General features: G+C 38.5%; 1 protein-coding gene across 2 annotated transcripts in view; it reads left to right on the top strand.

Moving 5' to 3' along the window:
* The first annotated feature begins 4,606 nt into the window (after nt 1-4,606).
* CD163 (CD163 molecule) overlaps nt 4,607-24,422 on the top strand; it is a 29,589-nt gene continuing 9,773 nt past the window's right edge. For both annotated transcript variants that reach the window (XM_024733054.1, XM_024733055.1), the window contains exons 1-10: nt 4,607-4,741; nt 5,884-5,970; nt 6,611-6,931; nt 9,860-10,180; nt 12,108-12,428; nt 12,951-13,271; nt 21,972-22,286; nt 22,384-22,698; nt 23,072-23,164; nt 23,243-23,557. In XM_024733054.1, coding sequence (XP_024588822.1) covers nt 4,696-4,741; nt 5,884-5,970; nt 6,611-6,931; nt 9,860-10,180; nt 12,108-12,428; nt 12,951-13,271; nt 21,972-22,286; nt 22,384-22,698; nt 23,072-23,164; nt 23,243-23,557 — 2,455 coding nt within the window. In that variant the 5' untranslated portion in view covers nt 4,607-4,695. The remainder of the gene's footprint in view (nt 4,742-5,883; nt 5,971-6,610; nt 6,932-9,859; nt 10,181-12,107; nt 12,429-12,950; nt 13,272-21,971; nt 22,287-22,383; nt 22,699-23,071; nt 23,165-23,242; nt 23,558-24,422) is intronic.

The raw sequence follows: 24,422 nt of genomic DNA, 5'->3' as shown, positions 1-24,422 counted from the left end.
CAATCTTGAGAAAGAAAAACGGAGCTGGAGGAATCATGCTTCCTGATTTCAGACTATACTAAAAAGCTACAGTAATCAAGAGAGTATGGTACTGCAACAAAAACAGAAATGTAGATCAATGGAACAGGACAGAAATCCCAGAGATAAACCCATGCACCTATGGTCACCTTATTTTTGATAAAGGAGGCAAGAATATACAATGGATAAAAGACAACCTCTTCAATAAGTGGTGCTGGGAAAACTGGACAGCTACATGTAAAAGAATGAAATTAGAACACTTCCTAACACCATACACAAAAATAAACTCAAAATGGATTTCTTCTTTGACCACTGGATTATTAAAAGTGAGCTATTTTGGCTTCCAAATATTTGAGGTTTTCCAAAGGTATTACTGTTATTGATTTCTACTCCCATGTGATCAGAGAAGATATTTTGTATGATTTGAATTACTTTAATTTGTTGAGAATTTATTTATGCCCCCAAACCTTATCTATCTTAGGAAGTGTTCTGTAGGCACTTGAAAAGAATGTAAGTTCTGTTGTTATAGGAAGAAATATTCTATATATGTTGTTCAGGTTATGTTGATTGATAGTGTTGTTCAGTTCTATTCCTACTGATTTTCTTCCTACTTGTTTTACAAATTGTTGAGAGAGATTTTGAAATCTCCTACTATAATTCTGGATTTTCTATTTCTCCTTGCAGTTTTGTAAGTTTTTGCTTCATGGATTTTGAAGCTCTGACATTAATTTCACAAACATTTAGTATTGATATGTACTCTTGATAAATGCACCATTTATCATTATGAAATGATTTTCCTTATTTCTGGACATATTTATTCTCTGAAATCACTTTGTGCTAATTTTAACATAGTCACTCTGTCTTCCTTTAAATTGGTGTTAGCATGGCATGTCTTTTTCCAACCTTTTACTTTTAATCTACTTTTTCTTTATATTATTTAGACATTATATAGTTGAATTTTGATTTTTAATCCAGTCTGCCAATTTCAGCCTTTTAATTGGGTGTGCTCTATTTACATTTAATGTGATTATAGATACAGTTGGGTACAAATCTACTATCTTGCTCTTTATTTTCTACTTCTCCAATCTATTCTTTGTTCATTTTACCTCTCTTTTATGCCTTCTTTTGGATTAATTAAATACTTTTTATGATCTCATATTATCTACTTTATTGGCTTATTAGCTGTAACTCTTTGTTTTATTATCTTAGGGGCTGCTTTAGGTTTATAGTATACGATTTTAGCTCACCATAGTCTGCCTTTGACTACTTTACATAGAGTAAATAAACTTTATAATAATATTCTTTCATTTGTGTTTTCACCCTTTGTGTTATTATTTTCATACATTTTCCTTTTACATGTTATAAGCTCACCTTGTTAGCTGTTATTCTTGTTTAAACAATCAATTATTTTAAAAATATGATAAAAACCACATATTTACCTATGTAGTTACCATTTCTGGTGCTCTACATTCCTTGTGTTGAACCGTTTTTCTATCTAATACCATTTTTATTCTGCCTGAAAGACTTCCATTAACATTTCTTGTGGTGTGGGTCTACTGGTGATGAATTATTTCAGCTTTTTAAAGTGAAACAAAAAAATCTTAACATTTGTATGGAAACACAAAAGACCCTGAATAGCCAAAGCAATCTTGAGAAAGAAAAATGCAGCTGGAGGAATCAGGCTCCCTGACTTCAGACTATACTATAAAGCTACTGTAATCAAAACAGTATAGTACTGGTACAAAAACAAGAAATGTAGATCAATGGAACAGGACAGAAAGCCCAGAAATAAGCCCACACACCTATGATCAAGTAATCTATGACAAAGGAGGCAAAATTATACAATGCAGAAAAGACAGTCTCTTTAATAAGTGGTGCTGGGAAAACTGGACAGCTTTGTAAAAGAATAAAATTGGAATGCAACTTCTTAACACATTGATTGAAAGTCTTACCTGAGCAGGTAACTTCTCGTAAAAGAATAAAATTAGAACACTCTCTAACACCATATATAAAAAATAAACTCAAAATTGATTAAAGACCTACATGTAAGACTGGATACTATAAAACTCTTAGAGAAAAACGTAGGCAGAACACTCTTTTATATAAATCGCAACAATATCTTCTTTGATCCAACTCCTAGAGTAATGGAAATAAAAACATAAACTAATGGGACCTAATTAAACTTAAAAGATTTTGAACAGCCAAGGAAACCATCAACAAAACATAAAGGCAACCTACTGAATGGGAGAAAATATTTGCAAATAATATGACCAACAAGGGGTTAATATCCAAAATATATAAACAGCTCATGCAGCTCAACATAAAAAAAAAAAACATAAAAAACCCTGATTTAAAAATGGGCAGAAGACCTAAGTAGACATTTCTCCAAAGAAGACATACAGATGGCCAACAGGCACATGAAAAGATGCTCAACTTTACTAATTATTAGAGAAATGCAAATTAAAATCACAATGAAATATCAACTCACACCAGTCAGAATGGTCATCATCAAAAGATCTACAGACAATAAATGCTGAAGAAGGTGTGGAGAAAGGGAACCCTTCTACACTGTTGGTGGGAATGTAAATTGGTACAGCCACTATGGAGAACAGTATGGAGGTTCCTTAAAAAAATAGAGCCACCATGATCCAGCAATCCCACTCCTGGGCATATATCTGGAGAAAACCATGGTTCAAAAGGATACATGCACCCCAATATTCATTGCAATACTGTTTACAATAGCCAAGACATGGAAGCAACCTAAGTGTCCACCAACAGATGAATGGATAAAGAAGATGTGGTACTTATATACTATGGAATATTACTCAGCTATAAAAAAGAATGAAATAATGCCATTTGCAGCAACAAGGATGGACCTGGAGATTATCATAGTAAGTGAAGTCAGAGAAAGACAAATGTCATATGATATGGTTTATATGTGGAATCTAAAAAGAATGGTACAAATGAACTTATTTACAAAACAGAAATAGGCTCACAGACATAGAAAACAAACTTATGGTTACCAAAGGGACAAGTTGGGGGAGGGAGGGATAAATTAGGAGGTTGGGATTAGCATATAAACACTATTATATATAAAATAGATAATCAACAAGGACCTACTGTATAGCACATGGAACAATATTCAATACTTTATAGTAACCTATATAGGAAAAGAATCTGAAAAAGAATAGATAGATGTATATGTATAACTGAATCACTTTGCTGTACACCTGAAACTAACACAACGTTGTAAATCAACTATAAGCCAATATAAAATCAAAATTAGAAAAAAAATACTATTCAACCTCCTTTATTCCTAATGCAGAAAAAAACCAGTGAGAATTGTCTTTATTTCTATTTTTTTTGTTTCTTATACCTTAAATCCCTTTCTCTTTTTTCCTTTTAGCAAAGTGCTTCTCATACTTTAGGATACAATTTAAGCTTCTTATCACAGAAAAGAGTTTTCTAACTGTTTGTTCCTGTCTTCTAGTTGGTATGACTAGTTCTTTCTTTATTTTTCACACCGTGCTTTGAAACTATGTTCATTATTGCTATTAGATGTATTTCTCTTACTTGAATTTGACTTATTTAGAGCTAAAATCAAGTCTTGTAAATTTTTATTTCACAATTTGTAGAATTTGTAACAGCCTTGGCTAATTTTATTGCTTCATCCCATTAGAAAAGAAAAAGGAATGAAATAATGCCATTTGCAGCAACATGGATGGACCTAGAAATTGTCATACTGAGTGAAGTAAGTCAGATAGAGGAAGACAAATAGCATATGATATCGCTTATTTGTGGAATCTAAAAAAATGTTACAAATGAACTTATTTACAAAACAGAATAGAGTCACAGATGTAGAAAACAAACTTATGGTTACCAGGGGGGAAAGTGGGGGTGGGGGGAGGCGGAAGGACAAACTGGGAGATTGGGATTGACATATACACACTGCTATATAAAAAATAGATAACAAATAAGGACCTACTGTAGAGCACAGGGAACTTTTCTCAATACTCCATAATGACCTATACAGGAAAAGACTCTAAAAAAGAGTGGACATATGCATATTTATAACTTATTCACTTTGCTGTACACCTGAAACTAACACAACATTGTAAGTCAACTATACTCCAATAAAAATTTTGAAAAAGGAAAGAAAAGAAATGCAAGTGCTGTCTATAGGTAATCTGCACAAAATTATTCATTAGACACATTTGATTATGCAAATAATATTAAAAGTTGTTATAACAATCAAGCTTTAGTGATTTAATTATATTTTGCCTATTTTACTTTAATTTTTTGACATAATTTAATTACAAAACAATAGCTATTTTATGCTTCTAATATATTAGTCCAAAACAAAGTGCAGAAATTTAAAATATTCAATAACAACAGTATATGAGCCAATATTTCCCCTTTAATTTTTATAAATCTGTAGTGAATGTTTCTCAGTTTTCTTTGGTTGTTTCATGTCCCAAATGGAAGAAAACATGAGCACGAAAGAGAACCTCCCTCTTTCAATTACTTCCCTTTTCTGGTTGACTCCACCTCCATTATGAAGTCTTCCTGTTTTTTTGTGGATGTGAAATGATTTTTAGAATTCTTAGTGGTCCTCTTCTTTAGGAGACCATTCCTAGGGAATAATACAAGAAGACTTAAGTATCATAAAACTTAGGAATGGACAAACTCAGAATGGTGATACATGAAAACTCTGGATCTACTGGTAAAAGCTTCTCATTTGTTCTATTTACCCTTTAATGGAGTATAGCAATATTCTGGAAGTCAGTGGATCTGATTTAATAGTGATGGGCATCAGGAGGGTAAGTTATAGGAAAAGGGCAATAAGCCTATAAGGCAGTACGTTTTATCTCCCATAGATTCGAAATTGAAGATGTGAGATAAGGATTCGATTTGGCATCAAGTCTGTAAAACTGCTGAGGTGTAATTAAGTAAGGAACTAAAATTAACTGAATTGTATTGAGTTTGAAGCTAACAGTTGTTAGAAAAATAGAACAAGGAGGAATGCGTATTGATTGAAAGTTGATTCCCTAGAGGACATTTAGAATAACACGCCTGAGTGTTGAAATCTACTTTGTAACCTATGCGGATGCATTAAACTTATTTAGCATTCTTACTCTTTTTTTTTTCAAGCTTTTAGACTGAGGTATAGCATACCACATGAAAGCATAGGTCATAAATGCACAGTTCAGTGAGTTATCACAGAGAAGTGACTATCATAGCATTTTTACTTTTAAATTACTGTTGGGTGAGAGTAAGAAGGAGAATTGAGTGATAGAGCATTTTATGCTATTTTTGGAGATAAGGCCCAATAGTGGGGTTTTCAAATATGATCTTTGTCACTTTTTCCTCCAATGTATTGTTCAGCTACTATTTAGCAGCACTGTGCCAGGTACTGGTGAAACTGGTGAACATGATAGATATAATTCATTCCCTCATGGAACTTGCCATCTAATAATGTGGATCCGGTAGGCTTGGAGATAAGGGTATCCGTGGTTGAATATTGCTCTGTGCCTGAAGGGAGAACTGCCCGCTTCTAAGTTTCATCAATGCCTTTTCAGTTTTCCAGGTTTTAAGGCTCAATCTTGCAATGCTTTTTCCATCCCCAACTATCTTCTAATTCCTCACCCCTAGATTGCCTATAAACATGAACGTTTTCAAAGCTACTTCACTGAGGCTGTATGATCCTGGGTACGAATTTTTCCTGCCTGCCTTGCCATTTAGGGGGAAGGATATTCTGTCTTGGTGTGACCTTCTTTGTTAACCTCAAACCTCTGAAACCATCTGTCTCCCCCAAAGCCTCTTTTTGGGAAGACTCTACTTTTGCTCTCTTTCGTCTTTTCACAGAATTTAGGAGATGTTCTGCCCGCTTAAGTCCCTTCACTATTGCTGTGGTCTCAGTTCTCAGTGCCTGTTTGGTCACCAGTTCTCTGGGTGAGTACACTGTCAAGTTTACTCGTGACCTTAGCCCACTGTGGCAAGAGTCACTAAAAAGCAAATAATTCTCCTGAGGGCTAAATAGCATCTAAAAACATGCTTCATGGTTTCAAAGTAGAAGATAATAGGAAAATGTCTCCATTTCAATTTCCATTTGAGTCAATTAAGTTTCAGTTAGATTTTAACTAGCATTTGAAAAATTCATGGTATTTTCCATATATGTGTGAAATAGGCACTAAATTCCTTACAACTGGCCTTTTCATCCTCACCCTCAGCCTTCTTTCTACAGATCTTAGGATTCTGGAGAAACTTACATAGATTATCCCTATAAAATTTTGTAATATCTTTTTTTATAGTAAACTATCCATGAGAATATATAAATTGACGTTATAAAGAATATCAGCCATTAAATAAAGATATCGTACAGTATTGGATTACCCAGATTTACTGGGTTTATGTCACTGCTTAATTTGAAGCCTGAGATACTGAATGAAATAACATTCTCCTGTTGTACCATGGATAGGTCCAGAAATATTTCTCGAATCTGGCTTTGAAAAATAAATAAGTAATCAAGAACAATAATTTTCTACTTGCTCTTTGGATCTTGACCGATTGCTGCCCTTACCTATTGTTACAGGAGGAACAGACAAGGAGCTGAGGCTAACAGCTGGTGAAAACAAGTGTTCTGGGAGAGTGGAGGTGAAAGTCCAGGAGGAGTGGGGAACTGTGTGTAATAATGGCTGGGACTTGGCCGCAGTCTCCGTTGTTTGTAGGCAGCTGGGATGTCCAACTGTTGTCAAAGCCACTGGATGGGCTAATTCCAGTGCAGGCTCTGGACGCATTTGGATGGATCATGTTTCTTGTCGAGGGAATGAATCAGCTCTCTGGGACTGCAAACATGATGGGTGGGGAAAGCATAACTGTACTCGCCAACAGGATGTTGGAATCACCTGCTCAGGTAAGACTTGCATAAGTCAAGCCTTAACATGAAATGCTTTGTGAAAAAACATCTATGGGTTAAAAATTAAAAGGAGCCAGTTTTCTGTAAGTAATCTAGTCCACGTATAAAATTACCCAATCCATTGCTAAAAGACCAGAAAACACATGACACAGCCCATATTTTAAAAAAAAATCAAGAGATTCTGAATACTACAATCAATGAGGAAGTGACTAGCTTCAATTTCATATTAAGTAATCCTACTATAACTTTCTGCTTCTACATAAAAATATCATAATATCTAAGTTAATTCCTTGTCCCCTTTCCCCATAAAATGCAGCTTTCATGCATTGGCCCATAAATCATGACCCTTTTGCCCATTAATTGATAATCAACTTACTCTATCAGGAAAGAAATATTCTTAGCACTAATCCTTTTTTGTTGGAGGAAGGATGTTTTGCAAAGTAGAATTGCTTCTTCCACTGTACAATGCTATTCATTTACTATTACAAGGTAGTTTTAGTTTTAATTTATAAAACATGTTACAAGTTTCATCTCACTTGTCCTTACAATAGCCCAGACATTTCTGCTGACAAATCCCAAGGTCATGTTTCTGACCCAGTTCAGATTCCTGGGCTTCCAATTTCTCTTTGCTCATGTCGTTGACCTTTATGCAACTTTATCACCACCCAGCCTTTGTAGGAGAGATCATCTCCCCCGTAGGACTGATTTTAGAAAGGACTAATCTCTATCCAGGCATGGTGGTGTAATGGGAGCAGCACAGGCTAGTATCTAGAAAATTGCTCAGCTGCTCATTAATGCTATTATTTTGAGCAAGTTGCTAAATCTTTCTAAACTTCAGTTTCTGAGCACCCAATGATATAATACACGTAAAGCTGCTGGTACACTGGTAGGTAATAGGTGTTAAAAATTAACATTAGTTTCCTCGTGGCTCACTGCTTCTCATTACCTAGACAACTCATTTCTCTTTCTTCTTCCTTCTCTTCCTCCATTCTTCTCCTCTTCCCCCTTCTTCTTCTCTTCTTCTTGTCTTTTATTGTTAATCATTTTGCAGGGAAAGATAAGAAATAACAATTGTAACATCTACAGCAAAGTTAAAAATGATAATAAATCTTGCCAGGCTCTTACTATAATTATTGCTGTCTATAGAGTTGACTGTTTAAGCTAAGACATCAGTGTAGTGCTTTTAACTCGTGTTCTGGTTTTCATACCTTTACATAAGGATCCTTTATATAAGGATGACATTAATCAAACTTGGATTTTGAAGTTTATACACCTAAACCTCCAACTGGTGCGTAATAATAGAAAGGGATGTGTAGCCACTCAGGGACTCATGAGTTTCATGAGGTTTCTGAATTCATATTTCTGAGGTTCCAGAGCCTGTATTTCTGAGATTCTCTACCCTGGTCAATGCTCAATCCCCAGAGCATCTACTTGGGAAATTCTATTATTGGGAAATTCTATTATTATCACATGCATAATAGTAAAGAGGATAGACTCTGGTGCTAGATTGCTTTTTGTTTGTTTGAGTTTTTTTACATTGTCTCTACTGTTTTCTGGGTGTTTGATCCTGTGTCAATTATTTAACCTCAGTTTGCTTACCTGTGAAGTAGAGATAGTGGTAATGACACATAATGCTTAATGTTTTTGTGAAGACTGAAGGTAGCATATGTAATACATTTGGAACTGCATATGCACATTTTGATTGTAAGCTATTATTATTATTCATGATACAAAATCTTGTTGAGTGGAGGTTCTTGTCTGGAGTTCAGTGCTTTTAAAATTGAATTTAAAAATTTTTAAATTACTGTTTCAAAAAAGAACTTCTAAGCATTTTATTCAACCAACAACAGTTTCTGGTTTTGAGGTGTCCCAAAATTTCATCCCCAGTCTCTTTTTCTCAGGTATTTTAGTCATCATAGAAAATCTAAGGATAGCGTATAGAGAGAATTTTCCTTATGAAAAAGCCATTCTTTGCTAAAAATGGTAGCAGGTGCTTCGGGGGAGGGAAAAGAAAGCTTTGATTCAGAAAAAAATTGGTAAGAAATAAATTATCTTGATTAACTTTTTTCCCCCAATTTTTAATGTTTTTTAAAAAATTTTGTTTATTTATTTTTGGCTGCATTTGGTCTTCATTGCTGTGCATGGGCTTTTCGCTACTTGGGGCGAGCAGGGGCTACTCTTTGTTGCAGTGTGCGGGCTTCTCATTGCTGTGGCTTCTCTTGCTGTGGAGCACGGGGTCTAGGCACGCGGGCTTCAGTAGCTGTGGCACGCAGCTTCAGTACTTGTGGCTCACGGGCTTAACTGCTCCTCAGCATGTGGAATCTTCCAGAGCTCAAACCTGTGTCCCCTGCATTGGCAGGCAGATTCTTAACCGCTGCGCTACTAGAGAAGTCCTAATGTTTTTGTATACCACTTTTGCAAACTATCATGCATACTTATGCATTTTTTTTTTGCTTTTTCCTGTTTTCTAATTTCAAATTCAACTTCAAGCAATCATTCATGCTCTAAACTGATGGTCATAAAAAAAGAAGAAAATAAAAATTTTAACTGTTCAACAAATGACTGGTTTTTCATTTTTGCTTCTTTGTAGTATGAACAAATTTTATTTTTTCAAGCTTTTTAAATAAATACTTTAAGGCAAACGTATCTATTTCTACATAGAAGTGTTTATTATGCCTCAGTAATGGAAGGAAACAAAACAGAACACAAAGTAAAGTTTAATCTGTAAAAGATTTTCTTAGAGATTAACCGTTGGTTGGTTTTCAAAAGATTAAAGTTCTCCAAAGTGTGAACAGGGACAGCATCCAAAATGAAGCATCATTTTTAAGGATAGGATCAAATCTCAAGTGACTAGAGGAATACTATTTTCTAAAATCACTTCTGAATGAATATTACTTCTGAATTCTGGTCTTTTCTCCACTCTAGATGGATCTGATTTGGAGATGAGGCTGACGAATGGAGGAAACCGGTGCTCAGGGAGAATAGAGGTCAAATTCCAAGGACAGTGGGGCACTGTGTGTGACGATAACTTCAACATAGATCATGCTTCTGTGGTTTGTAAACAACTTGAATGTGGAAGTGCTGTCAGTTTCTCTGGCTCAGCTAATTTTGGAGAAGGTTCTGGACCAATCTGGTTTGATGACCTTGTATGCAATGGAACTGAGTCAGCTCTCTGGAACTGCAAACATGAAGGATGGGGAAAGCATAACTGCGATCACGCTGAGGATGCTGGAGTGATTTGCTTAGGTAAGGACTGGCCTGTGCTTTTTCTGTTCTCCATGAGAGGACAAAAAAAGGGGACAAAAGTCTCAAAAGGCTGAACTCCTAAAAACATAATGAAGTCTGCTTCTTTTATTGCCTTATTATTACCTCATTTCAGGATGCAGTTCTGATACCTGTGGAATTTTTACCTTAGGATAAGTAGGTTAGGGGGGAATGATGACAGTGAAATTGAGATCCAAGTCAAGAGGGTAGAAGGAAGTGTTTAGGGAATAGTCCACTCCCCCCATCCCTCCAAAAAAAACGAAAGAAAAAGAAAAGTTAACTGTTAAAAACAGGTTAAAATTTTGCTTTCTGTATGTTTTGGAGCACCCCCTTTATCACCCTCTACCTACAAAAGTCTCCTCTTTAGCCATTTTGACCCACCCTTTCTTAAACCCACCTTTTCTTAAATTCACAGAATCAAATGATTAAAAAAATTGGTTTCCTATTAAAACCTCATTTATGCTAGTGCTATGTTATGAGCAGGCACTGTGTCTGTCTGGAAACTTTCATGTTTCACGCTTGATTACGGGACAGGGACATGGCTTTGCGTGTACAAGACTGTCACTCTCCTTTCTTCACTTGAGTGCCGAGTTTGAAGACCTAGTAAGTCTTGAACCCCAGGGAATATTTAGGAAACTATAACTAGGGTAAAAATGTCCCTGTATTCACCAGGTATTTTTTTTTCAAATGAAGGAAATTCAATTCAAACTAACTTTAAAATGAGACAATACTGACTCAGAAAAGTGGGAAATCCAGGAGGTACAGTTGGCTCCATCCAAGCACTGCGCGGCTTGTGGGATCTTAGTTCCCCGACCGGGGATCGAAGCCCGGTCACAGCAGTGAAAGCACGGAGTCCTAACCACTGGACAGCCAGGGAATTCCCAGATTGGCCTTTTTCTTGTTGAAGAATGTGACCATCTATAGTCTAAACCACAAAGAATGGGATTCCTACAGAAAAGATGGATTCTGTTAGCTGAAGAAAGTGAAAGGGATTTGGCGTAGAAAAAACACAGTATGTACCTTCTGTTTCCCTTTACCCATCAAAATCTTTCTAGGTCCCCAATCAGCACGTTTCTCCTCAGTGTGTTTTATACATGCTGAGTAACCACAATACACAGCATTGTGACAACGAGAACCAAAACTGCCTGAGGAAAAAAGCAATTCATTTATTATAGGGTATTACTTAGAAGCAAGCTCTGTTCTTTGAGGAATATTGATTGGGGGAAGTTGAACGTAGTAATGGTGAGGTCCCTTTTCTCTTCGCTTTGCGTTTAAACTACAGACGTGGTCAAAAAGGGGTCAGCCATGTAATACAAACCAGGTAGTCTGGGTAGACAGTGAAGTCAGAGGCAAAAGTGAGTATTGAGTATTGAGGCAAACAGGAGTGTGTAGGTCCCACCTAGACACCTGCAAACATATATTTAAAAGGGAAAAAAACAAACAATTCCAACAAAAAATCTGTGGTGATCAAACAAGCGAATCTCTAGATAAATTTCAGTCCCTGGGCCTCCTGTTAGGAACTCTTCCTATAATGCATGCTCTCCATAGTGAAAAGCCCTGTCTTCTTTTTTGTTTTTTTAATTTTTATTGATTGATTGATCTTTTCCATTATGGTTTATTACAAGATACTGAATATAGTTCTCTGTGCTGTACAATAGGACCTTGTTGTTTATCCGTTCTATATATAGTAGTTTGCACCTGCTAGTCCCAAACTTCCAATCCGAAGGAAGTCCTGTCTTCTTGCCTGACCCACTCCTCCTTCCATCTTTAACGATTTTCAGTGGTAATATATCACTGTCTTCTCTATCTCTCCTTATATCTCCCCCCTTAACTCATCTCAGGTACAGCTGTTTAGAGTGCCTTCATTCTTGTTTCTTTATCACTGACTTGTTTTGTTTCCCTCTTACAGAGGGAGCAGACCTGAGCCTGAGACTGGTAGATGGAGTTACCGAATGTTCAGGAAGATTAGAAGTGAAATTCCAAGGAGAATGGGGGACAGTGTGTGATGATGGCTGGGATAGTAACGATGCCGCTGTGGCCTGTAAGCAACTGGGATGTCCAACTGCCGTCACTGCCATTGGTCGAATCAACGCCAGTGAAGGAATTGGACACATTTGGCTTGACAGTGTTTCGTGCCATGGACATGAGTCTGCTCTCTGGCAATGTAAACACCAAGAATGGGGAAAGCATTATTGCAATCATAATGAAGATGCTGGTGTGACATGTTCTGGTAAGTTAAAACAAAACAAAACAAAAAGAAAAACAGAGGAGGAAGGACCTGTGTTCTTTAGGAGTAGGAATAGGTGTGAGATGTGTGAGAGAGAAATATCTAATAATCTCCTTGTTGGGAATTCTTTTACAGTTGTGAGGAATCTTTAACACATTCTTTATATGACTAGTTTGGTGGGTTGTCTGACTCTATTTTCTATAATAATTTTTCCGACTGCTGTTAGGGACCACACTTCAAATTCTAAATCTACCTGGAGCTCCAAAAGACAAAATGATATAAGTCTTTTCTTTATATCTGATTTGCTCGTATTTTTTAGTCACTGACAATTTTTATTAAGTTTTGAAACTGTAATCCCATTTCTAACCAAATTCATGGTTTATACTGACTCTTCAAAAAGCCAGGAGATGGGTGAGCCAGAATTTCCAGTGTCTCAGTATCTGGGAAGGAACAAGATTTTAAAAATACCCTTTGGGAGCTAACCTCCGTATGTATCTATGGCCTAAGTTTTTGTTTCTTTTGCAGATGGATCAGATCTGGAACTGAGACTTAAAGGTGGAGGCAGCCACTGTGCTGGGACAGTGGAGGTGGAAATTCAGAAATTGATAGGGAAAGTGTGTGACAGAGGCTGGGGACTGCAAGAAGCTGATGTGGTTTGCACGCAGCTGGGATGTGGATCTGCACTCAAAACATCCTATCAAGTTTATTCCAAAATTAAGGCAACAAACACATGGCTGTTTTTAAGCAGCTGTAATGGAAATGAAACTTCTCTTTGGGACTGCAAGAATTGGCAATGGGGTGGATTTAGTTGTGATCACTATGATGAAGCCAAAGTTACCTGCTCAGGTAAGACTTTCAATCAACGTGTTAAGAAGTTGCATTCCAATGTTACTCTTTTACATGTAGCTGTCCAGTTTTCCCAGCACCACTTATTGAAGAGACTGTCTTTTCTCCATTGTATATTCTTGACTCCTTAGTCATAGATTAGATGATCATAGGTGCGTGGATTTATTTCTGGGCTGTCTATCCTGTTCTATTGATCTATGTGTCTGTTTTCGTGCCAGTACCATACTCTTTTGTTGATTGTAGCTTTGTAGTATAGTCTGAAGTCAAGGATCCTGATTCCTCCAGCTCTGTTCTTCTTTCTCAAGATTGTCTTTGGCTATTTGGGGTCTTCTTTGTTTCCATACAAATTTAAAATTTATTGTTTAGTTGTGTGAAAAAAATGCCATTGGTAATTTGATAGGGATTGCATTAAATTTGTAGATTGCTTTGGGTAGTATGGTCATTTTAACCATATTGATTCTTCCAGTCCAGAAACATAGTATATCTTTCCACCTCTCTGAGTCATCTTCAATTTCTTTCATTAGTGTCATCGTTTTCTGAGTACAGGTCTTTTGCTTCCTTAGGTAGGTTTATTCCTAGTTATTTTATTCTTTTTTATGTGATGGTAAATGGGATTGTTTCCTTAATTTCTCTTTCTGATAGTTCATTGTTAGTGCATAGAAATGCAACAGATTTCTGTATATTAATTTTGTATCCTGCAACTTTACTGAATTTGTTGATGAGTTCTAGTAGATTTTTGGTGGCGTCTTTAGGACTTTCTATATACAGTATCATGTCATCTGCAAACAGTGACAGTATTACTTCTTCCTTTCCAGTTTAGATTCCTTCTATTTCTTTCTCTTGTCTGATTGCTGTTCCTAGAACTTTAGATACTATGTTGAATAAAAATGGCAAGAGTGGGCATCCTTGCCTTTGTTCCTGATCTTAGAGGAAATGCTTTCAGCTTTTCACCATTGCGTTTGATATCAGGTAGATTGCCTATCTGCACTTCACTTAGTTCTTATTCTGGGGTTTTATCTTGTTCCTTTGTTTGCAATATGTTCCTCTGTTGCCTTATTTTGCCTAACTTGCTGTTTTCAGTTCTACATATCTGGTAGATTGGTTACATTTCCCAAACTTAGAGAAATGGCCTTTTGTGGGAAATGTCCTATGCTTTCAGCAGCACACTCCCCTCTGGTCCCCAGAGCTGTATGCTCTAGGGGTGCCCCCCATGTTGACTGCACAAGTCCTTCTGATGTGTTTGGCATGGGGTAGCTGGCTGCAGAGACCAGGGGTGTCCCAGGACTAGTGCTGTTTCACTGTGGGTTGAGCCAGGTTCTACAATGGGTGATTGCAGAGCCAGGGTTCTCAGATCTAGTGTCATACTGCTGGTGGGTGGAGCTTTTTCCTGACACGGCTGGCTGTGGGTTCCGGGGTGTCCCAAAGCTCGTGTTGGCCTGCTGGTGAGTGGAGCTGGTTCCTGGGGCAGATGGCTGAGGGAAGCTCGTGTTGGCCTGCTGGTGAGTGGAGCTGGTTCCTGGGGCAGATGGCTGAGGGGTCCGACATGTCTCGGAGTTGGTGTCCACCTGCTTGTCAGTGGGACCAATGTCCAAGGGATGCATGAAGCCATGTCCTGGAGCTAATGCCAGCCACTGGAAGGCAGACCGGTCCTGGGGTCCCAGCTATAGGGCCCAGGAATCCCAGAGCTGGTGTTGGCCTGCTGATGGACAGGGCCAGGTCCCAGAGGTGCTGGTACTGGCCTCCTGGTGGGTGGGCTGTGTCCTGACAAGGCAGGTTGTGGGGCTATGGCGGTCCTAGGGCTGGGGTCTGTCCACTGGGGGATAAGGCTTGTCCCAGGGCCAGCACCAGCCCTCCGGTGGGTGGAGCCGGGTCCCAGGGGCTCTGGCTGCAGGGCCCTAGTGGTCCCTGTGCTAGTGCTGGCCCACTGTCATGTGGGGCTGGGTCCTGGGCCCTCTGGTGGGCAGGGCCATGCTCCAGGGTAGCTGTGGGCTCAGAATGTCTCAAGGAAGCCTGCCTGCTGGTAGGGGCAGTAGTGGGGGAGGGGTGTTACTGCCGGATAAATTGGATGGTCTCACAGTACTGGTGCTGACAGGCTGGTGAGTGGGTCTGAGTCCTGGTGCTAATAAGCTAAAGAGAGGATTCCAGAAATGACTTTTTCTAACACCAGTATCCTTGTGGTAGAATGAGCTCCCCAAAATGACTGCTGCCAGTGTCTGTGTTCTCAGGGTGAACTCCAGTCACCTCCTGCCTCTCCGGGGGGCTCTCCAAGATCAGCAGGTGGATCTGACCCAGGCTCCTTTCAAATTACTGCTTCTGCCCTGTGTCCCGGAGAGGGTGAGATTTTGTGTGTGTCCTTTATGAGTGGAGTCTCTATTTCCCACAACCCTCAGCTCTCCCAAAAGTAAGCCCTGCTGGCCTTCAAAGCCAAACGTTCTGGGGGTGCAGGACCCCTGCGCTTGTCTTCCTGGTGCAGGATTCCTGGGCTGGGGAGCCCGATATGAGACTTAACTTCTCAAGTTGGATGCTTAATTAATTTTGATTCTTTCCTGTTTATTAATATAACCATTCGAGGTTATAGGTTTTCCACTGAGTGTACCAGTAGCTATATCGTATAATTGATGAATTGATGCTCTGTGAATCTGGGACACAGAACTTCCTATGACTGTTATGTGGTCATTGTGAATTGCTCTTTTTAGTATTATAAGGTTTCCATCTTTTATGGTTGAACAATTTTTTTTTTCTGGCTATGCCACACAGCTTGTGGGATCTTAGTTCTCCGACCAGGGATTGAACCTGCGCCCTCGGCAGTGAAAGCGAGGAGTCCTAACTACTGGACGGCCAGGAAATTCCCCCAAAATTTTTGTTCTGAATCAAATTTGTCTGATGTTAATATCTCACCTGTTGCTTTATTTTCTATTCTCTTACTTTCAACCTTTACAAATAATTTTGTTCCAGGTGCATCACTTGTACTCATAATAGAATTGGGATTTACGTTGAAAAGGACTCTGATAGAGTTACTTGTTTGAAATGGGAGATGTATTTGACCTTAACTTAGTCATATTATGCGTTATTATGTTGTCATAATTATATATGACATAATATTTATTGTCGTGTAATATGCTACAACTGAAAACATATTTCACTCTATGACCTTTATGGGGCCTTTGCATGTGTTTGGGAATGTGTAAGCATGTTTGTATGTCTGATAATTTCCTTCTAAATTTAGAAAGGGTTGTCTATTTTCCTATTAATTTATTTTATTTAATTAGTATGAAGCTCAGCTGCAACTACAAGAAATACCACCTGAGTGGCTAAAGAAAAAAAAATTTTTTTTCTCATTTAAAATAAGTCAAATAGGTAAGAAGTTTAAGGCTGTTTGGGTGGTGCTGTGGTCACCAAGAAACACCTAGAGTTGTTCTTCTGCAGTAATTTATCAAATGCTACTGGACAAGGATAATGAGTTGCCCTGCAAGTGACGAAAGTTGTTGGTGAGCCAGTTAGATAGACCAGGTTCTGCCCTCTGAGAAGCTGCTCTCTGCGCGCTGTCTTTCATGAGCCCAGGTGCTCTTCTCAGGGCAGTACTTCCTAGTGTGTCTTTCTCATAGTCAATTCTAAGTTCAGTTTGGAGAGTTTACCTGTCCGGGGGCTGCACAGCTTTCACAACCCACTCTCTGCTGATACTGATTTAGGGACCCTTGGATTGCTTTTAGGGTTGAGTAATCATTAGCCGATGTCGGCTGCCCTCAAAGTCAGCAAAAAATTCTCTCCAAACTTAGTAGTCTGTTTGCTTTAATCCAATGCCATGTGAAAGTAAGAACAAAGAATAAATTACGTACTTTGATCTATCCTGTGACCAGGCCCTTCCTCTTAATTTATTGGCCACTCCCTCACGAAATTAGTATTTATCCTTCCATTTCTTCTTGCAGTCTAGCTTCTTCTAGACTGAGCTTACCTCTCTCTTTAGTGTTAAAAGTGGCAAGGAGGATTCATGCCATGTCAACATTCTGATATTTTTCTTTTTTTATACCTTTATAAAAGTATACTTTTCCTTTTTTACACTTTTCCCAGTATGTTCTCAAAGTTTTCGGGTTTAGTAAGCACATGGTTTTCTTTTCAAGGTGACATTTGTCCAAATGTCTTACCATGGATAACATGACTTATTAGTGCTCCAGCCTACAATATCTGAGTCATTAGTATATTCTGCCCATGAATTCCATTCAACCATATCCAAAATTTAGGTTTTATTACTAGAGTACCTCGCTTACGATAACACATTCTGAATTATTTAGGATTCTATTAAGCCGCCTATAATAGAAATCGCAAATAGCATAAATCTGCAACTTAAGGTGGACCCCTCTTTACAAAGTTATATTTTTGTTTGCTATTTGCCCTATGTGCACTTTGCTTCCTTTTGTAAACTCTCTTACTATATTTCTGTAGCTTTTTGGAAGCTCTTCTATGAATACTTATTTTGGGGCCTAGTTTTAGCTCTCTCCTTGTTTTTCTAGAAATAGAGTTTTGTAATTTTATTTTTTGATTTACTGGATACTTTCAGAAGATTTCCAGGAAAAAAATTATGGAAATACCGTCTCTGTGCCTGTCATGTTCAAACTACGAATTCCATAATCTGTTCAAATTCTTAGACTTTTATAAAGCACAGGGTTTTATGGCTGATAGGGGCCAGAACTAAGTAAAGCTGGAAGACTAGAAAGACAAAGTAACAATTTATCCCTGACACGTAGTTTAGACAAGCCAGCTACAAAGAAGTCTAAGAATTTTGGCCACAAAATTGCTTTGAATCCCGGACATTTTGTTTGTGATGACGGTATATTTGCTGTAGAGGACATCTGAACCTAAGAAATGGTTCATTTGAGTTGTGTTTTATTTTACTAAAGTCTAAAAAATAATTTTGAAACTAGAATGATTTATACTTCTTCAGAGTCTGGAAAGGAATAAATGATGAAAATGTATCAATGCTTCTTTAAAGCATATTGTGTATTTTATCTATTACTAAACAAAAGGAAGTAACTCTAATGAATTATTTCTTATATTTGTTCTTCATTTCTCCATTTCTTCATTTATTCATTTCTACAGAAAGAAATGGGTACAGATTTAATTATTGATGTCAGGGAAAGTTTAACTTATTGATTAAAGGAGCTAAATCCAGGCACAAAAATTCAATTAATGGCTTTTATGTTAAAATGCACTCATAGGTTTAACAGGGAAAAAAAATCCCTTAAAAGGGTAAATTACCAATATTCTAACCATGTACACAGAGTAAATGGTATAAGAAAGCCAATCTGTGGTACAGATTAATGTGTTACAAGCAGATTCATGAAATAAAAGGCTGAGGATACAGTCTCCAAGACATTTCTGGGTGGAAGAATTTCTCTTTTGCCCTGAACTCAAATATTTTATGACAAAGGAAATAAGAGGATACTTACAGAAGGGACTTGTTTTCAAGTGCTTCACAAGTTTTCACCATTAAAGAGAAAGTTATTTGTTTTTGCTTTTTTTTGGTTGGGGGGAGGTTGTTTTTTCACTGGTTGTGTTTTATTTTGTTCGAGATTGATCTAGATGAGAGAGCAAGAGGTTAAAAGAAAGCTGAATTTGGCTCAATCTAAGAAACTGTTTTTATTCAAAGGTTTAGGTCTGTCCCAAAGTGGAATAGGATTATATGAATATTAGCTAATGATATCTTGGAGGAATTTCATGCTCAAATAATGATTCAACAAGATTAAATCAAGGACTTGACGCAAGAATCTCATTATTTGTGTGGTAGAGGCATTATTTGCTTTAAAGTCTTAGCTGTGTTTAGAAAGCAACGTGCTCTTCAACTCAAATTTGGATAGAACTTGCGCTGTACATATTTAATGGATAAGTGGTGAAAATTTTGCATGCTGAGTTATTCTATGCTTCTATAATAGAGAATATAGTCAGATCTAGAACACTTTAGGAAATTGGTGAGGGCTGATAGTATATCTGTGTCATGCTGATAGTAATGTTGAGGGATCGTAAAAATTAGTGATATTTAACAGCAGACATCGCTAAAAGACTTATGCCTTTTAAATAGTCCAATTTATATGCATTACCTTTCTTTCCTCTCTTTTAAGATGAATTAAAGGAAATAGTTTGTATCTCGCACGTAACTTGAATTACCGCTGAGTATGTTAAGAGAAACTCACACTTATCTTGATGAGTGTGCTCTCAACCCGGCAAAGAATGTCCTTAGAACCTGAGCCCCATTTCTTCAGCTCTATTTCTGGTGTGTCTTTTCTTTACGTTTTAAATTCCAACCATGGTAAATTATCCATAATTTCTCAATTACATCATGCTATTTCATGACTGTATTCTTTAACTGCCATATCACACATTATTTACTTGGCAAACTCCTCATCTTTTTATCAAACTCAGTTCAGGTTTAATAGAGCTGGTGACTCCTTCATTTGTTAGTTTTGTATCTAAAATATGTATCTAGTTTTGGACTCAAATTATTATTTGAACATGTGTATCTTCTACTAAATTATGTGTTCTTGAAGGAGAGAGCAATTAATGAGGAACTGAGCAGCCTTGAAAAGAAGTAATTTTTTCCCAGGTACATAAGGTTGGGAAATACATAATAAGTAGAGAGAAAAGTGTCTGCAGAGGTACAGAAGCTTGAGAAAGCACATTTAGGCTGAGGTATCCGGTATGATTGGTAGAGTAATAGATGTTAAGGCTTTTCTGGTGACATCATAGAGTATTTTCAAGTATGCTAGGAAAACAATGCTTATTATCCCCCCTTAATTTGAATAGATGGGTGATATTGGGGAAGCTGCCAAAGCTCTCTGTGCTGCAACTTCCTCAAAAGAAAAAAATGGTGATAATAATATCTACTCCGTCATGGGAGTTACACAGCAAGTGATCAATACACGTTAGCTACCGTGGTTGTGATTATTAATAGTAGTATTAGAATTATCTGTCCTCGCTGATAGACTGAACTCTGTGCTCATCCAAATGCCTAAAATATCGTAGGTTCTTAATAATATTTGTTAAAAAGATAAATTATTATATAAGTAGTAAAGAAACACCGACTTACCTTGAAGACAAAGAAATTACGTGAAAATATTTGAACTTTAATAATACACTCATGGTCATGGTGTAGATTTCTTGGAAAGACGATTTAGAAGCTAGGAGACCACTTAGGAAGCTATTGCAAAAGTCTACATGACAGGGCTTCCCTGGTGGCACAGTGGTTAAGAATCCGCCTGCCAATGCAGGGGACACGGGTTCGATCCCTGGTCGGGGAACTAAGATCCCACATGCCGCGGGGCAACTATGCCTGTACGCCACAACTACTGAGCCTGCGCTCTAGAGCCCATGAGCCACAACTACTGAAGACCATGTACCTAGAGCCTGTGCTCCGCAACAAGAGAAGCCGCTGCAATGAGAAGCCCGTGCACCACAACGAAGAGTAGCCCCCGCTTGCCGCAACTAGAGAAAAGCCCGCGCGCAGCAACGAAGACCCAACACAGCCAAAAATAAATAAATTAAGTAAATAAATAAAAAGTCTACATGACATATGATGACAGATTACATCAAAGTAACTATAAATACGGAGGGAAAATATGCTGGAGGACGGACACATACTGGTGGCTTCTTCATGTGCTGTGTATTGTAGGGGATCACGATTCTAGGCTCTCTAAATCCTGGCCCTTCGCTAATTTGCTGTGCGACCGTAGCAAATTACTACAGTTCTCTATGTTTTAGTTTCCTTGTCTGTAAAACTGGAATGTTATTAATAGTTATACCCTAAGGCAATTGTAAGGATGAAATAATGTTTGTTAAATACTTACTAAAATGCCATATATATATATATATATATACACTCACACAAGATAAGGGTTCACTTTAATATTCACTACTATCATTATTACCATGATTTATGGGGAGATATAAAGGGGGTTCAATTTCAGGTGATTCTAATTTGGTCCTGGATACTATTAATTGAGTAAGGAATACCATGGGGTTATCAGTACATAATTCATTCCATTTTGAACAGCTTAAGTTCCAGATGTCCAAGTAGATCTGCTTATACATATAAATTTAAAGAGAAATGTATAGATGAAAACATATTTATTGGCAGTTAAGAGAAGATGTCCATTGAGAAGATGAGAAAGGAGGATAGAACTTTGGTTGGGGAACACACGAAAGGTTCTGATAAAGCACTGTCAGGAAGGAAGGAGGAGAAAACAGGGAAAAGGAGCATCTCGGGTCAAGTGTGACAGGGAAGAAGAGGTCTGCTGTTCATTTTGGAAACAGGAAGTGTTGATATATTAAAAATCCTTACCTAGAACCATTTGAAATGGTTGGGGCAGACCGCTTGGGTGAAGGACTGCATATAGGGCTAAAAAGTAGAGAGAATGGACACCCATTATCTGTGGTCTCCAGTGTGATGCTTAATATAGGCAAAATACTGAAAGGAAAGAGTAATCATGCTCCAGGAATTACAGGTTCCAGGAGGCAAAGTTCCAGAATTGTCTCCGATGAAGTGGTCAAATGAAGGATGGGGAGGTCTGGAATTTGCTAAGCTGAACTCTAGGCAGAAGAGCCAAGAGGAGAGAATAGCTTCCCTTTCTCACTTTTCACTCCCTGCCTCACTCTCATCATGAAGGAAAATCTTGGAATCATGTTCTCTCTCACTGAAATATTATTTTTCAGCCCACAGGGAACCCAGACTAGTCGGAGGGGACATTCCCTGCTCTGGTCGTGTTGAAGTGAAACATGGCGACACCTGGGGCACCGTCTGTGATTCTGACTTCTCTCTGGAAGCGGCCAGCGTGCTATGCAGGGAATTACAATGCGGCACAGTCGTCTCTATCCTGGGGGGAGCTCACTTTGGAGAAGGAAACGGACAGATCTGGGCTGAAGAATTCCAGTGTGAGGGGCACGAGTCCCATCTTTCACTCTGCCCAGTAGCACCCCGCCCAGACGGGACTTGTAGACACAGCAGGGATGTTGGAGTAGTCTGCTCAAGTGAGACCCAGAGCACATGTTCAACGTGTTCCCATACTGTGAAGAGGGTAGGGTTAGGTAGTCACAGACATCTTTTTAAAGCCCTGTCTCCTTTCAGGATACACCGAAGTTCGCTTGGTTCATGGCAAGTCCCCATGTGAGGGAAGAGTGGAGCTCAAGATTCTTGGGACCTGGGGATCCCTCTGCAACTCTCACTGGGACATGGAAGATGCTCACGTTCTCTGCCAGCAGCTTAAATGTGGAGTTGCCCTTTCTACCCCAAGAGGAGCACCTTTTGGGAAAGGAAGTGGGCAGGTCTGGAGGCACATGTTTCACTGCACTGGGACTGAGCGGCACATGGGAGATTGTCCCATGACTGCTCTGGGTGCATCGCTGTGTTCTTTGGGGCAAGTGGCCTCTGTAATCTGCTCAGGTAAGAGAAAAAGGGCAGCCAACGATGAGCCTCTCCCACGGCGGTGTGCCTTAAGAGAGGGCGTAACTATAGCGAAGAACAGAAGTAAAAGGGAGTGATCCATTTTGAGGGATCATGAGAAGTGTGCCAGAATATTAACTTCATTTATCTTTTTAGAGGGAAAGTAAACTGAATTTTCATGGGCCTCATAATTATTTAGTGCTGAACCATGTGCCTTCTCAGAGTACCTGATTCATTCCCAGCCTGGTTGATCCATCCACCTTTCTCTAAAGCCATGTTTGTCCTAGCTCACCTATTGAACACTCCAGCTGACCTCCTTTCGTCACCCCAACTTTTTGTATCTCTTGTGACTGATGACGTTTGGTGTTTTCAGGAAACCAGAGTCAGACGCTACCCCCATGCAATTTATCATCCTCGGACCCAACAAGCTCTATTTTTTCAGAAGAAAGTGGTGTTCCCTGCATAGGTAAGAATCAGTGACCAGTCTATGAAAATGATCTCAAAATCCTTAGAAATGCATTTATATTTTATTTTCTCTTTGCAGGGAGTGGTCAACTTCGCCTGGTAAATGGAGGCGGGCGTTGTGCTGGGAGAATAGAGATCTATCATGAGGGCTCCTGGGGCACCATCTGTGATGACAGCTGGGACCTGAATGATGCCCACGTGGTGTGCAAACAGCTGGGCTGTGGAGGGGCCATTAATGCCATCGGTTCTGCTCATTTTGGGGAAGGAACAGGGCCCATCTGGCTGGATGAGGTGGACTGTAATGGAAAAGAATCTCGTATTTGGCAATGCCATTCCCATGGCTGGGGGCGGCACAACTGCAGGCATAAGGAGGATGCAGGAGTTATCTGCTCAGGTAAGTTCTGCATAATTACAATTGATTATAATTGTATAAGAAAGGACTGAGGTGGGGCAAAGGGTAGTGAAGGATATTAATCCGAGCAAATTCCCTAAAATACAGGTTCAGAGGGAACGCTTGTGAGATTCGGGCTGCCAGAAGTGTGGATTTGATGAATTAGTGCTACCTCATGTGCAAGGTAGTATTATATCAGAAAGAGAAAAATTCAGAAGTGAGTTTGCATATCATGAAAATGACAGCAAAACTAATCATAAGTTCTTTTATGAACATATGTGGAGCTGGATGTTGGGTAAGGATTTAGTGCACCGCTTGATGAAAGCTGTATTAATAAAGTAGATTAAAAAGGACAGCAGAAATACATTTGGTGCTACATTCTACAGAGAAGAAGATAATCACCATGCCCAAGTAATTTTTAATGACAGATAAATTACCATAACAGGACACTGCTCTTGTTTTGTATACATGGTAAGATTTTAGAAAGCATTGTGAAGTACAGAAATGTACTCAGTTGTAGTGTATGGGAAAAAAAGAGTTCTGTGACTTAGGGAAGTGAAAAATTCTGTATGCCAGAAGAGATTTTGCTATCAATCACATTCAGTGACGTAAATCTGGTACAGGACATACACAACAAAATTGTGAAGTGTCAGAAAGGGAAATATTTCAGTTTAAGGAAATGTATATAAAACATTGGTTTTAGTGGCTGAGTATCTCAGTAAATTTTAACTATCAAGGACAACTGCCAAAAAATGAACAGAACAGGGTTAGAAAGCTAAAAGTACAGTAATTTAGGGAGAAAAAAATCCAAACTACGTAATTCATAAAAGGCTCTGAGCCTTTGATTAAGATTTAGAAGTCAACTTAG

This window comes from Neophocaena asiaeorientalis, unplaced genomic scaffold, assembly GCF_003031525.2.
Source record: "Neophocaena asiaeorientalis asiaeorientalis breed wild unplaced genomic scaffold, Neophocaena_asiaeorientalis_V1.1 scaffold150, whole genome shotgun sequence".
Lineage (NCBI taxonomy): Eukaryota > Metazoa > Chordata > Mammalia > Artiodactyla > Phocoenidae > Neophocaena > Neophocaena asiaeorientalis.
The sequence above is the reverse complement of the archived record's forward strand: the minus strand, read 5'-3'. Positions and strand labels throughout refer to the sequence as shown.